The sequence below is a fragment of the Mya arenaria genome, chromosome 14 (assembly GCF_026914265.1).
Source record: "Mya arenaria isolate MELC-2E11 chromosome 14, ASM2691426v1".
In the NCBI taxonomy this organism is placed as follows: domain Eukaryota; kingdom Metazoa; phylum Mollusca; class Bivalvia; order Myida; family Myidae; genus Mya; species Mya arenaria.
The window spans coordinates 49320431-49335150 of record NC_069135.1 but is presented as its reverse complement, the minus strand read 5'-3'; the positions used below and the strand labels follow the sequence as shown (position 1 = coordinate 49335150).

General features: G+C 34.9%; 1 protein-coding gene across 5 annotated transcripts in view; it reads right to left on the bottom strand.

Moving 5' to 3' along the window:
• Positions 1 to 2797: 2797 nt before the first annotated feature.
• The window catches only part of LOC128218012 (protein tyrosine phosphatase domain-containing protein 1-like), a 37632-nt gene continuing 25709 nt past the window's right edge, over positions 2798 to 14720 (bottom strand). For all 5 annotated transcript variants that reach the window (XM_052925508.1, XM_052925512.1, XM_052925510.1 and 2 more), the window contains 2 exons: positions 13797 to 13880; positions 2798 to 13154 (listed from right to left, as the gene is read on the bottom strand). In XM_052925508.1, coding sequence (XP_052781468.1) covers positions 12849 to 13154; positions 13797 to 13880 — 390 coding nt within the window. In that variant the 3' untranslated portion in view covers positions 2798 to 12848. The remainder of the gene's footprint in view (positions 13155 to 13796; positions 13881 to 14720) is intronic.

Here is a 14720-nt window from a genome sequence, read left to right as displayed (position 1 = left end):
ACTCGCAATGCCGCTACACAGCACTAAACCATGATACTCGCAATACCGCTACACAGCACTTAACCATGTTACTCGCAATGCCGCTACACAACACTAAACCATGATACTCTCATGGCCGCTAGATTACCCTTAATCATGATACTCTCAAAACTGCTACACATCGAAAACCATGGAACTCTCAAGGCCGCTTCAAAGCACTAAACCATGATACTCTCAAGGTCGCTACAAAGCACTAAACCATGATACTCTCAAGGTCGCTACAAAGCACTAAACCATGATACTCTAAAGGCTTCATAAACATGAAAGACATATCGCATGATGCACAAAGTCCATGATAAAATTTGCTTTACACATTGTGAGGTCTAATGTAATTTCTTTTTATGATAAACTCTGCGATTTGTCTTTAACTACAATGCTACATCATAACTGCAATATGGCACACAAAATACCTGACTGCTGCAGATCGTCTTAGACATTTGATGACCCAATTTATTTCAGAAGATGATTGACTCAGTATTACATTTCAAATTGTAATGTTTGTTTTCAAATACTAGTAAACATTAGTTTGTAAATATAATAATGTTAAATATATTCCGTATAAATTCCAAACAATGGATAACCGAAGCGTGTTTTTTTTTTATATTTCACTGCAACAGTTGTTTATGGGAATACTTTTATTCTATGAATAAATTAATATCGTTAATATCCTAAAAAAAATAATATGTATAGTTTTAACTATCAATCAACGACTGATATGCTTTGTTATTTATAAACTTTTTAGGGTCTATGTCGCAGTTTCCCTTGAATAACGGTGTTTTTCCAGCACGGCCGAATTCACCGGAAATGCCTATCCGGTGTTCTAGAAAACTCTTTCTCCCACCTCAGATAAGTAGATCCATTAATTTAACCATGCTGTAAATTCTTATCTCGCCCACGGGTGAAGATAAAATGCCCGTATGGAACTTCTTTTAATGGTCACCACATTGTAATTACCTCCCTTGTTGAAGACGGTCGTCTGTAGCGCATCATGGAAACCTTGTCTGGTGGCAATATTTAGAACGCGAGTTAATTATTTCTCGCTTCAAATGACACCAGAAAACAATTTTCACGCACCTTTCAAGAAATAATGCTTCACTCGTCTTAGAACTATTTAAAGACCGATCAGACCATTTACTTACTCTGAATCACTGCGCGAATGTCCATGACAACCACGAATTATTGCATATCCGTACGCAATTATTTTCACTAAGCACAAGAGTCCCAGCAAAAATAATACATTTTTACTTAATTTTGTTCAACTGAGGTGGGAGAAAAAGCATCTACCATAGCCGCTCGTGTAAGATAGGTTCATCCCGACACTCGCGCAGGGTGTTTTGCAGAAACTCGGTAAACCTCGTTTCCGCAAAACACCCTACGCTCGGGTCGGAATTAACCTATCTTACACTCTCGGCCATGGAAGATACTTATATTCTAGCACACCGGATAGGCATTTCCGATGAATGCATTCGTGCTGGAAAACTCTTTGTCCCACCTCAGGTAAGTAGATCCAAAAATTTGACCATGCTAGAAATTCTTATCTTGCCCACGGGCAGAGATAAAACAAGTACCCGTATGGAGCTCCTTTTTATTTTCATCACACAATTACCTCCCATGTTGAAGACCGTCGTCTGCAGTATCATGGAAACCTTTTCTTTTGGCAATATTTAGATTCCTTATTATTTATTTCTCGCTTCAAATGACACCATAAAAGGTTTCACGCTCCATTCAAGAAATAATGCTGCATTCACCTCAGAACTATTTAAAGGACAATTTTACTATTAAAACAATTTGAATCACTGCGCGCATATCCATCGCCTTCGAATTATTACATATCCATACGCATTTATTTTCACTACATACTTAAGAGTCCAGCGAAAAAAATACATTTTTACTTTATTTTGATTAGCTGATATGGGAGAAAAAGCTCGGTAAACCTCGTTTCCGCAAAACACCCTACGCTCAGGTTGGGATGAACCTATCTTGCACTCTCGGCCATGGAAGATACTTATATTCTAGTTCTATTCTGGTGTGTGATTGTTTGTTATTGTGTTCTATGTCTTTGGCGTTGACGCTGTGCCATTAAACGGGGTTTATGATTAAACTTACGATTACTATGCTTGTTTCTGTAGTTTTTCATATAGAGCATTTAAAAAAGCAATATTCTTTACCTTGTTCCTCCCAACTCAAAATAAAATCTACATGATCTAACTATATACCAATTTTAAATGATATCACCCATGTATGTAGGTCAAAGGTCAAGTTCGCTCTCAATGGTCATTGCTCAAAATACTAATAGTTTGGTGCGTTCGAAATGTAATTTGGCCATGTATTGGAGGATTTAAGAATGGCTTGGAACATATATTGAACATGAGAAAAAGGGTTAGTGGCCAAACTTTCTTGTAATATGGCTTGTCCTGGCTGTAACTTTGTCATTTATTGGGGAATTTTGAAATAACTTTGCACAAATGCTCCCGATGAAAAGAAGGCCTGTCAAGAAGGCCTGTCGCTTGCAATACTTATGTATGTAGGTCAAATAAGTATGTAGGTCAATTGTAAAGGTTACACTCAAGGTCATATGGCAATATCCATTATATTTTGGCTTATTATGGCTAGGTTTTAGATATATCTGTTAATTGTACTTGAGTTTTACAAGACCACATACTCATTAAACAAATGAATCATTTTTGTAATGTGGCCAAGTAATCAATTTATTTTCCATTCAATAATTACAACTCACACATGCCATGAACTGAAGCTGTTAAATTCAAATAATTTATTTTAAAATCCGACAACATAACTGGATCAATCAATAATGGTGGCTTATTGCAATGTTCAAACAAAACAAGCATGATATGCATTGAAAAAGAATCAATATCACACATAGTACATACTATCATAGTTAACAAAATTCATTTCACAACTAACAGTTAATGTGAAAAATATGCTGGCCCCAATTTCTCAACCAATCTCATGTCCCTTTTAACAGGATCAAGCTAGCTCATTATTTCGATTTGTTATAAATTATGAAATATCCATTTTAAGGAAATTATTTGAATGAAATCAAGTTAAACTATGTTTTGGTTTATAAATCAGGCTTAAATAAAGTAGTATGACTGAAAAAGATATTTTGAGAAAACATGGCCAGTAGATGTAAATAACCAGATGTAGATGTCGCGTTCAAAAGCCTAAATTGGTCCCAACATAATATCATACACTTGTCTGATCAACGATTTTCATCAAAAACATTGTTGAAAGTTAAAGGATCACTGGGCCCATATTTAAAAACATCTTTAAACTGAGTTTGAGATCCTAGACTTAAAACTGCAAATTTTAATTTTGTTGTTAAACTGCTCTTACACCAATTAGAATGATAAAATTTATATATCTGTGGAAAATAACCTGTTTTACAATGAAACACTCGTTATTTAGCAAAATCAAAGTAATATTTAAGATATTTTTAAACATTTAAAATATCACATTTCTGAGTCTTTAAGTCTCAAATTCAGACCTTGCCTCAGACTCAGGGCTAGTAATACAGGCCAAGGAAGTGATGGCCAAAGTTTGTCTGTTCGTTTTTTCAGTCAATAATTATTATAAAGCTTCGCTACACAGGTGTGTAGCGTCATTGGTAACATGTGTACTAAGTGTCTTGCACCGTTTTTGAGTCATGACCACAGTCCAGTGTTTGGATGCCAATGCTCTGATGTGGCCAATGAGGGCAATGACACTTGAAGGCTATCACAATACCTTGACTTTTTTCTTTGACACACAGATAAGCTAACAACCAATTGTAACAGTATGACTCTGCACTTATTAAATGCCTGGAACATAAAATATAGTTTTCCTTTGTTTTAAAGCTGCACTCTCCCAGAGTGATCGTTTTGACAACCTCTTTATTTTTTGTCTTTGGATAAAAGTAAGAATTTTCGAATAAAACTGAAAAAATCATATGGAACAGTACTATACTTAACTAAATGCTATTTTTGATTACGATGAAATGACTGCGACGATTCATAAAAAAAGTGAGTTGTTTTGATATGTAAACACTAACCATACACTGCATATGAAGATAAGTTTTACTTGTAATCCACACGTGGAGCAGACCCAAGTGAAAATATGACCTGTGATTAGGAATGAAATAAATGTAGATCTTACACCGAAAATCTGGAACTTTTCTGTTTCTTCAATGCTAAAATTTAAGAAAAATATCAATTTAGCTGGTGTAAATAGGGACATTGCTGAGAAAGATTGTGTCATTACCTCATAGGCATAGTAAAAGTTACGCAACTTTTATAAAGCAACTTGAGAACCAAATTCATAACACTACAGAAGTGAAAATTACACAAAATTTATCCAAAAGCATTACATTTATAATTTTAAGACTATAGAACAATTTTTGACTACAGAACAAATACAATCATGACCTTGTAATCATAACAGTATATAAGGAAAACAGTCATGATTGGCATTTGCAGTATGTATAACGTTAAAACAATACAACATAATAACATAAGAAAATTTCAACAGTCAAAATACAATATCAACTATCATTTTATGTTTGATTTATTTTTCATTTGAATTTCAGCTTGTAAAACTGGCAACCATTCTGTAATAATGAAATTAATTATGTCAAATATTTTAAATAAAAAAAATGTCCATTTTTGTGTTTTGGCATTTACAAGTATGTATAACGGTACCTGAATACAACAAAATAACATGAGGAAATATCTACAATCAACTTATCATGCAACTATCATTTTAAGTTTGATTTAGATTTTAATTTCAGTGTTTAAAACTGACAAACATGGTGTAATGCATTAAATAATGGAACCAATATATGCTGTAGATTCTTTTATATCAAAATGTCCATTTTTGTGTTTTTAACAGAGTCCCCAGCCTAAGTTATAGAAATTATACAGAAGCACAAAGTGTGAGTTGTATAATTTCACTTACCAGGGTTTTCAATGACGAGGGTTTATGGTGTATTAACTGTTTTGTATCATGTTGTCTAATACAACTTCCAAATACTAGCATGTGTATTAATGAATAGCCTTGTTATTTATCCACATGCTAGGTATTGCATGTTTAAGCTCCGCCTACTTGTTCTGATATGGGAGTTAATGCATAGAAGTAAACACTCTCCAATATGGTAAAATAACTATTGAGATATTGATGGCTTAAATATACACCATAGAACTTCCTCTTTGCGAAATTTGAAGTTTTAAATTTGCTTTATGATGGAATCAAGAGTATATAAAATATATTAAAGGGGCTTGACACCAGATGGTCCCTAAATCAGCAAATACATTATTTCCACCAAACAAGCCTAGAACTGTCAATATGAATTAGTACGAGGCCAATAAAACATCATTTTACATACTTAAAATGATATATGTTGCTGTCTCAGCTGAGTTTTATGGAGGCTATTCGTTGCCAAAAGTCCAGACGTGTATGTGTGTGTTTTAGGTTTGTAACATTGATGATTTACCAATTTACATTTTACAACCGCCAACTCATCGGTTTATGTCTACATTTTACACTGCACATTTTCATTTTTCATTGTACCGATTGGAGTTTTATTCTCGTTGCATCTATTCATCAGACGATTCAGTCGTGTTTATAAAGTTGTGTGTGTTAAAACACACGTCATTCTGTGAAAGTCACATGCCGGGTTTTACATTGCGGTGGGTAGAAGACAGATTTCAGTTCGTAGTTCTACAAAATACATTGTATGGTGGTAACTTTTCATTCGCTGTTGAACATGAGATGAATTTAATTTAATTTATAGATAACTCCGCCTTAACCATGTCTTAACTCCGCCTTAACCATGTCTTAACTCCTCCTTACGTCTTTCGGAAATTTCCGCTATCACTCGGCTCTATTTAAACCAATTATGGATACTTTGGACCATGGACATTGCGAACCTTTTTATGGACATTACGAATCATCTATATTATGACACTATGGACTATGATTTGGAAACAGGATGGATTATAAATTATTTCATGTCGAATAAAATAATATATGCTATTACAACATGTTTTTGTCTATATAATAGTAATTAATACGCACATATGACATGAAATGAGATGTATGCAAAATGATACTTGACTCAAACACAACAAAATGTAAGCCATTAGCATTAAATTATACTTCAAAAATGAAAAGTCCCATTGTCTTATTTTTCTTTTAAAGCTGCACCCTCACAGATTGGCCGTGTTGACAACTATTTTTATTTTTTGTTTTGGAATTAGCCAATTTTTGCGTAAATGTCTGGTTACCAATGGTATAAGACTGCTGATAAAAGATCAGATACAGTTTTACGTTCACAAATTGATGTTTTATGGCTAAAAGTGATACAACAGTAACGTTTTAAGAACAAGAGGCACATCAGTGCCTGTGCTCCACTGGCCAAAAGGTTCAAGCAAAGACCACCTAACGAACATTTTCGTCAAGTTTCATAGAAATACAATCATCAATTTTTGAGGAGAAGTTATTTAAAAAAATTTTTTACTTTAATAGCTCTGGCTGCCATGTTGTGCAGTGGACCGAAATGATTTGGGCAATTTGAGTAAAGGAGCACCAAACAAACATTTCTGTGAAGTTTTATCGAAAAAAGGTCATCGGTTTCGACGACAAGTCGTATAAAGTTTATTTTTATTTTTTAACTCTCGCAGCCATGTTGTGCAGCTGACCGGAACCATTTGGGGAATTTTGGTTAAAGGGCATCCCGATGAACATTTATGTAAAGTTTCATCAAAATCTGATAATCGGTTTCTGAGAAGATGTAGTTTAACGTTTTTTTTCTATTCTTAGCTCTGGTGCCCATGTTGTGCAGCAGACCAGAACTGTTTGGGCTATTTTGGTTAAGGACTACCCAAGTAACATTTCTGTCAAGTTTCATTGCAATACGATCATCGGTTTCTGAGGAGAAGTCGTTTAAAGGTTTTTCTATTTTTACCTCTGGGGGCCATCTTGTGCAGTGGACCGAAACCATTGAAGCAAATTTGATAAAGGACCATCCAAGGAACATTTCTGTTAAGTTTCATCAAAATCTGATCATCGGTTTCTGAGAAGATGTTCTTTAAAGGTTTTTCTATTTTTTTGCCCTGGCAGCCATGTTGTGCAGCGGACCGGAACCATTTGAGCAATTTTGGTTACGGACCACCCAAGGAACAATTCTGTCAAGTTTCATCAAAATCTGCCTATCCGTTTCAGAGGAGATGTCGTTTAAAGATTTTGCTATTTTTAGCTGTGGCGGCCATATTGTGCAATGGACCAGAACCATTTGAGCAATTTTAATAAAGGACCACCCAAGGAACATTACTGTCAAGTTTCATCAAAATCTGCCGAACCGTTTCAGAGGAGATGTCGTTTAAAGATTTTGCTATTTTTAGCTCTGGCGGCCATATTGTGCAATGGACCGGAACCATTTGAGCAGTTTTGGTAAAGGACCACCAAAGGAACATTCCTGTGAAGTTTTGTCAAAATCCGCTTATCAGTTTCAGAGGAGATGTCGTTTAAAGTAAAAGTTTACGCACGCACGCACGCACGCACGCACTCACGATGGACAATCTGTGACGACATAAGCTCCATGGCCTTCGGCCAGTGGAGCTAAAAATGAAAAATGTCGGCAGTTTTCCAAACAATTTAGATCTTTTTTATTGTGAGTAATCTTATTATTTGTATAGAAAGCATTGCTGCCAAAATCAGCCGAGTCTGGGACAAAATAAAGGTTGTCAAAACTGTCAATCTGTGAGAGTGCAGCTTTAAATTACTATAAACACTATTTTAAATTCAACCATTAGATGACACTTTCTTGCCTTTTTGCAATGTTTAAGATTGCAAGTCATATTAGATAATTTAAAATTTACGAAGAAAAAAATCTAAATTTTTATTAAGTGGAAATTATTCACTAAGATGCCCCAGAGGTTTCTTACCTGGTAGCTGGAAATGTATGGATAAAATACACTAAGATTACAACTTCATATAACTCGTACATTATACTGTAACGAATATTATTTTATAGGTAATTAATAAAGTATTTTAATGATGAAGTCAATTTATTGCTAATAAACAATTATTACTTGCTGCTAGCTTTTATACCCCACCCACACTCAACAGTCAGGGCTTTATTTATATTAAGGTGAAGCGGACCTAGCCCTTTTGGAGGGGAAAAATCGCGCGTTTGTTTTTCTAATCTAAGACTCATGATATCTATTTTTTCATGTTCTTGAAATCCCCCACTTGATTGTTATGGTTCACAGTGGCAGATCCCGTAATTCATAACTTGGGGACACAAGTGGGTTGGAGGGCTGTTCTTCCATCCACATGGATATTTTGTTTCAATGATGTATTGAAATTACACGTTTACACCATACATGCTTATTAAGATAGTAAATGTATAACATCAGACAAAACTAGGTGGATATCATTATGATGTCCATCAAAAGTTTCGTGGGTTTGCTGGAGCAGGTTTTGAACAAGGACTTGCGTTAGAGGGGCGTTACTTAAGGGCACAAATTTTTGGACATGATCCCTCGAGTGGGCATGACATTAATATGTTTAAAATGTGGGAAGTTGGGTTAAGGGGTACTCCCCCTAGAATATATCAAATATTTTTAGTCCGAATTGGTGCATTATGGCGTAATTAAGTACTTTTTTTCTGAGAAATATTGACAAAAAAATAACCTTTAAGTTTACTTGCGGGCCAACTGGCGGGGGGACACAGGCCCAACAGCTCCCCCCACCCCCCCCCACACACACACTGAACGAGCCGCCCATGGTCCACTTGTAAATAAAATAAATGAACAATTTTTGCCTGCTTGGGTATATAAGTAAAAAAAACTGACAGTGGCAGTATTAATCTGGGTCCGTGAGCCCAGTTCAGATACACCCAACTGCAATTGACTAAATAATATGGTGATTTAAAACCCATTTAGGAACATTGATCGTCAAAATTAAATAAAAGATTAAGTTAATTTTAGTTTTTGTTGTGAAATAAGAGAGAGTACTCGGACTTACAACCGGGAATTTACAGGAGGTAGGCGAAGATGTTATCTCCCTTGCTTGATTCGACGGAAATAAACGAAAGAAAATCTGATTCGTTAGCTCCGCCCATTCACCTTCGTTTCTTTCGGTGACATTTACCATATAAGGTATAGGCGAAATCGTCTATCCTTGTAATTCTGAACTTGTCAATTGACTTTTGTAAACCTGGACTTGTTGGACTGCAAATGTTCATTTTACGAATGCGAATGTTGACTGTAGGATTGCAGTTTTACATATGCATGATTCGGCTTTCTAAATTACATCATCATATTGTTAAAGGCAAGTTATACCATCTATGTTTTAGTGAGTTTATACAGGGTCGATCTGACAAATATACATTTTGACTACTATAATGACAAATGACAAATCAATACGGAACAACTGACAAATAGAAACAACAAATAGCACGTCTACATTGACAAATGTAAGAGATATTTAGTACGATTAAGAAGCACATTGTGGGAATTATACGTCTGGACTTTTGGCAACGAATAGCCTCCATAGAGTTTACCTGTTTTAAAATAGCACATAATGGTTTCAAAGTTTATAGTGTGCCTGCCTTTTTAGCATGTAAAAGTCAAGTTATTAGTACAGATACATATACTGACGCTATTTTTAAATTAACTGGGATTTACACATACATGTGTAGACAAACCGTCAATTTTGAATTAGAAAAATACACAAAACTGTGAAAGATGCATGTGTCATAATGGATGTGATATATCAGTAAGTAAGATTCAATATGTTTTACACAATAATATCAATTTTATGTAAGTGTTTGACAATTTTCTTTTTTTTTTGCAAATGGTGCCTACTAGGTGTCTGGTCCCTTTAAAAAAAATTGAAAAACATAAAAACAATCTACAGCATAGTACAAAGACAAGAAATATAAACACAAGGAAGCAAACCACTTCCATTACCTTAAACATCATGACTTTCTGAGTGCAATATTTCCTCCGTTGTTTTAAGACATACCGGTAAGATTGCAGCCTTAACATACACCAAGTTGAAACGCTTTATAATTGCTGTTCATATAAAAGCCTGAATTAATTTAATCTATATTTTCAATCCAAAATGTGTAAAGGGTAATGATTTGTCTACCTTAAATATAGAATTTCTGAATGGATAGAATCGCAAATAAGTTAAATTATTAAAAAAAAATATTGACAATAATAAACACATTGGGGCAATCTTATTATTATATTATATTATTATTATTAAGCCAAAGACAAATTTTTTTCGCAAGATCAGGAAATTCAGTGAAACACTGAATGAATGTCAGTAGATCGCATAAAATAAATTACAGGTAAATTCAAATAAACCTTCAGTCTAACCGTTTGTTTTAAAATTTAAGTATTAGAATCAAGAAAAATCTATTTACTTACAACCAAGAACACACCATTCTAAAAATCGAGCATAAATGATGCTTTTGTTTATAGGATGGCCATACATTCTTTTATCAACTTTGAATACCGGTAGTTCAATATTGTTTTTCTATCTATCATTGCAGTGTTTTTATTTCAAATGAACTCTTCAATGCCCCCACAAAGAGAAGAGTGGTTAAAACAGAGCGTCAGCAGTCACAGTGGTCATGTCAAGGCATCAGCAGTCTAACATGTCATAATGAGAATTCATCAGCCGGGTCAAGACGAGGCATCAAGAGCCTGACCAAGACGAAGCGCAAGCAGCCTGGTCAAGACAAGGCATCAGAAGCTTGTCCAAGACGAGGTGTCAGTAGCCTGGTCAAGACGAGGCGTCAGTAGCCTGTTCAAGACGAGGCATCCGTAGCCTTTTCAGGATGAGGCGTCCGTAGTCTGATCAAGATGAGGCGTCCGTAGCCTGTTTAAGACAAGGCATCTGTAGCCTGTTCAAGAGAGGCATCCAAAGCCTGTTCAAGACGAGGCATCAGTAGCCTTGTTAAGACCTGCTTTAGAAGAGTTCTCATGCAAAATGTAAGATAATTGCTTTCTCTAATGGTGGTAAGTATAAAAATTTCGTGTGAAAATGTAACATTCTAATATTTTGAATCTTAGTAGTTCTACACTTACAGATCCCAATTTGACAGGCATGGGTCTTTGTCAAAAAAGAAAAGAAAACCAGATGCATGAGAATGGTAATACACAGTTGCATATCTTCACAAAGTAAATCCATTTAGTCCTTGAACTACAACTACCTACTTGTAAATATAACAAGTGCTCACTTAAGAATGTTAAACAAGAAAAAAATCAACAAAGAAAATCATAATGATTTTGACAACAGGAAGAGCAAAATTCTCTGTCAATTATAATATGTTAATATTAAAGAACAGAAACTCTAAATAGTTAATACCATAAATTATACATAATAAAAATAGATTCAGATTTATGCTTAAGACATGACTGATAAGAGTAATTAATAATCTTTTTTCCATTTGAATTTTGAACATAAATTATAACAGATAAAATCTAAAAATGAAATCAAGTGGCATCTTTTAATGCATTAGTACCAAGTATTACTCAAGACAAGGGTTTAAACAGCCTAGATCAATAATACTATAAAGACAAAGGTCAGAGAACATCTATGGTAAAAGTACCTTGCATAACAACATATATCACAAAGGGATGTTACCATGGTGAGGGAGGGGGAGGGGGGATGATCTCAGACAGTTTTTTAAGTTTTTTCAAGATACCTTTCTAATCTGTTGAGATATCTGATTTTGTTTTCTGAACAGCAAACTTTTTTCTTTTCTTTTTCATTTATTAAGAAACATTAAAAAGTACCAGGTACCAAAATAGGCGTGCAAATTGGTTGAAATACTAGTTTGACAGTGGTACTTCCCGGATGATTATTTAAAATAACATCAAACAAAAATATTTAAGACAAATATGTTCAATATCTATTAAATTTTTATGAAGCTTTCTATTGATTGTTCAGCATAACAAACATTCTTTATAGCAATGTCCTATGATAGTTTTGTGACCTCTGACAACCCTTGTTTGTTACATGTATACACAACAATGATAGAAAATTAGACGAAAGGACGAAAGTGTACCTTTTCTGAACAGATGGTACATCAAAAATACGTCATTGCTTTTCAACAGGTACCTGATTTAATTTTTTAAAACAAAGCAAAAATCGTGACTGTCTGAGATCTACTCACTGTTGTCCACTTAGGTCTATTGTTGTCTCAGAGACCTCCTCCCCTACTAAGGTACTGTCAAGACTCCTGTTAAACCTACATTCTGATAATCAGTAACGAACTTAACAATACCAAATCCCTCAACACAGTCATAAACATCATACACATATATTCTTGATTTCTTATTTTGAGCAGTTAGCCAAACAAAAAAATAGATAACCAGCAAACTAGCAAGAAACACAGGTAAATACACACAATCTAAATCTAAAATCTGTTTCAAACAGCTCCATCTCAGACACCACAACTGTCACCTTGTTGCAAGCCTATCAAATGGACTTAGATAAAAACTAAACATCCTCACTGCCAAACCCATGACAAATACATGAAAAGGCATTCAACAGGTCTTTGCATCACTTTCTAGTTAATTCTGAAAAATATGAATCTTGCACCATGTAGAACTTTTGCTGAAGAGCTCACTGGTCAAAATTAGCGCAGGCCGGCAAGCCCTGCAGTGGTAAAACATTTGCAGATCTTACTCAAATTTTGAAATTCAATTTCTTAAGTGATATGCCAGTTTGGACTTGTACATCCTAAATTCTAGCTGTCATGACTGAGAACCTGACCAATTCCATCTCCATTTTCAACTAAAATTTCCCGACTTAACTCTATGTTTGCTTTCCACTTCTCTCTGAAGATTATGAAAAAAATTGAAGAGTTTCTCAGCAATATCTTCCTTCATATCGCTCCAGTGTTCTTTCTCGCTTTCCACGATGACTTCGCGCGTCGATCCCGCCCAGCTGGAGCTCCCGCTGGTGTCATCGTAAACCACCCACTGGTGTGTCAGATGGGAGAGTAGTTTCTCGTAAATGTTGAGTAGCGTTGCTTCTTTCATTGGTCGTAATTTGGAGATTACTTTAACTAAGTATTCTATAGTGAATTTTGTGCCCTGAAAGACAATGTTCAACATTTGATTCTTCAACTATTGAGGGATCACCGCAAAGACGGACATAATTCCTATTTTAATATTGAGTTTGATTCAGACTTGAGATAAGCCCTCGAAATAAGGGTACAGTTCAATAACGTATTCTAAATAGAAAAATGTCTAAAAATGTATGTTGCTTGCTGAGTTGGCCATGTGATTGGATACTTATGTGAAAATTTTGAAATCATTGAGTCGTGGAACTATCTTCTGTAAGGTATTTATTTTTGTTCTTAACATTGTCACCAAGTTTGGAAAACATCAGGTAAGAAAATATCATTGCTAAAGTTAAAGAGCAGACAATATCAATGTAGTTGAACTTATTTAAAGGGCATGGAGTCCAGCAGATATATTCTGAACATATTTTGAAAGCAGATAAAAAAGGCCCCCTGCTTTAAAGAAACAGTAGCAAAAATAAACAATCGGAAAATGTATATCCTTTTAAATCTTTTTGATAATAATTTCTTACTGCTTGAATGAGTTAAATTGACAACATGTGCACCATGGATTAAAGAAAAAAAACATTTTCAAACTAGGCTTTTTTTATTTTGGCCTTTTTGAAACATTACCTGTTCTTCGCATCTGATTGACACTAAGCTAGAGTCTCACCTTTTCCAGTTTTTGCAGACCAGTTGTTGGGTCTGTGACGTAGTGTAAAATACAGTTTAAATCTTGTGCTCTTAGTACAGGTTCCTGAAAATATAAAACCACTTGCTAACCAAGAGCAACGAGAGTGGAAGCTTTTTCAGTCAAGTATGGGGCAAAACTCAAAAATGAGAAAACCCAGGGTTCATATACATTAGCATATTGTCAATGGTGACACACAGTGTCATATGGATATCATGAATACTATTTGGAGTTATGACTAATAACAAGTTTTTGTACACTGATGCCATTGGTGAAAATATTACTAAGGCTATCATAATAAATCAACTTTCTTTCTTTGAAAAGGTAATAAATTGTTCATCCTTATTTATTTAATATTCTTATGAATTTATACATATCTGTGATTTCTTACAGGTATGTTATAATAGTGAATGAACTGTGTTACCAAAAAAAAAACCATCATAACAATGACCTTTACATCTTAATTGAATTGACCTTGTTACCATGGATCCAACCTTTGAATAACATTAACTCTAGGTCATGATGACATTGAACCCTGACCTTGAGCTAAACCAGCCAGTCCTGAAGCAGCAAACTTCTGTTGCCAATGAAAACCATGCACTGATTGATTTATTACAATGACCTCTTCTGTTATGACAATGACCCCTGACCTTTGACTGGTCCAGCTAGTCCCAGGGCAGAAAAAAAATCATAGTACATGTGGGTCATCCTGTTTTGCCAATGAAAACCATCACTGACCTTAGTATTTCAATGACCTCTGGGGTACATTGACCTCTGACCTTGAACTGGTCCAGCAAGTCCAAGAGCAGCAATCCAAGGACATGTGGGTCACTTTATGTTGCCAATGACAACCATGCACTGACTAATTTATTACAATGATTTCTGAGTTACTACAATGACCCTTGA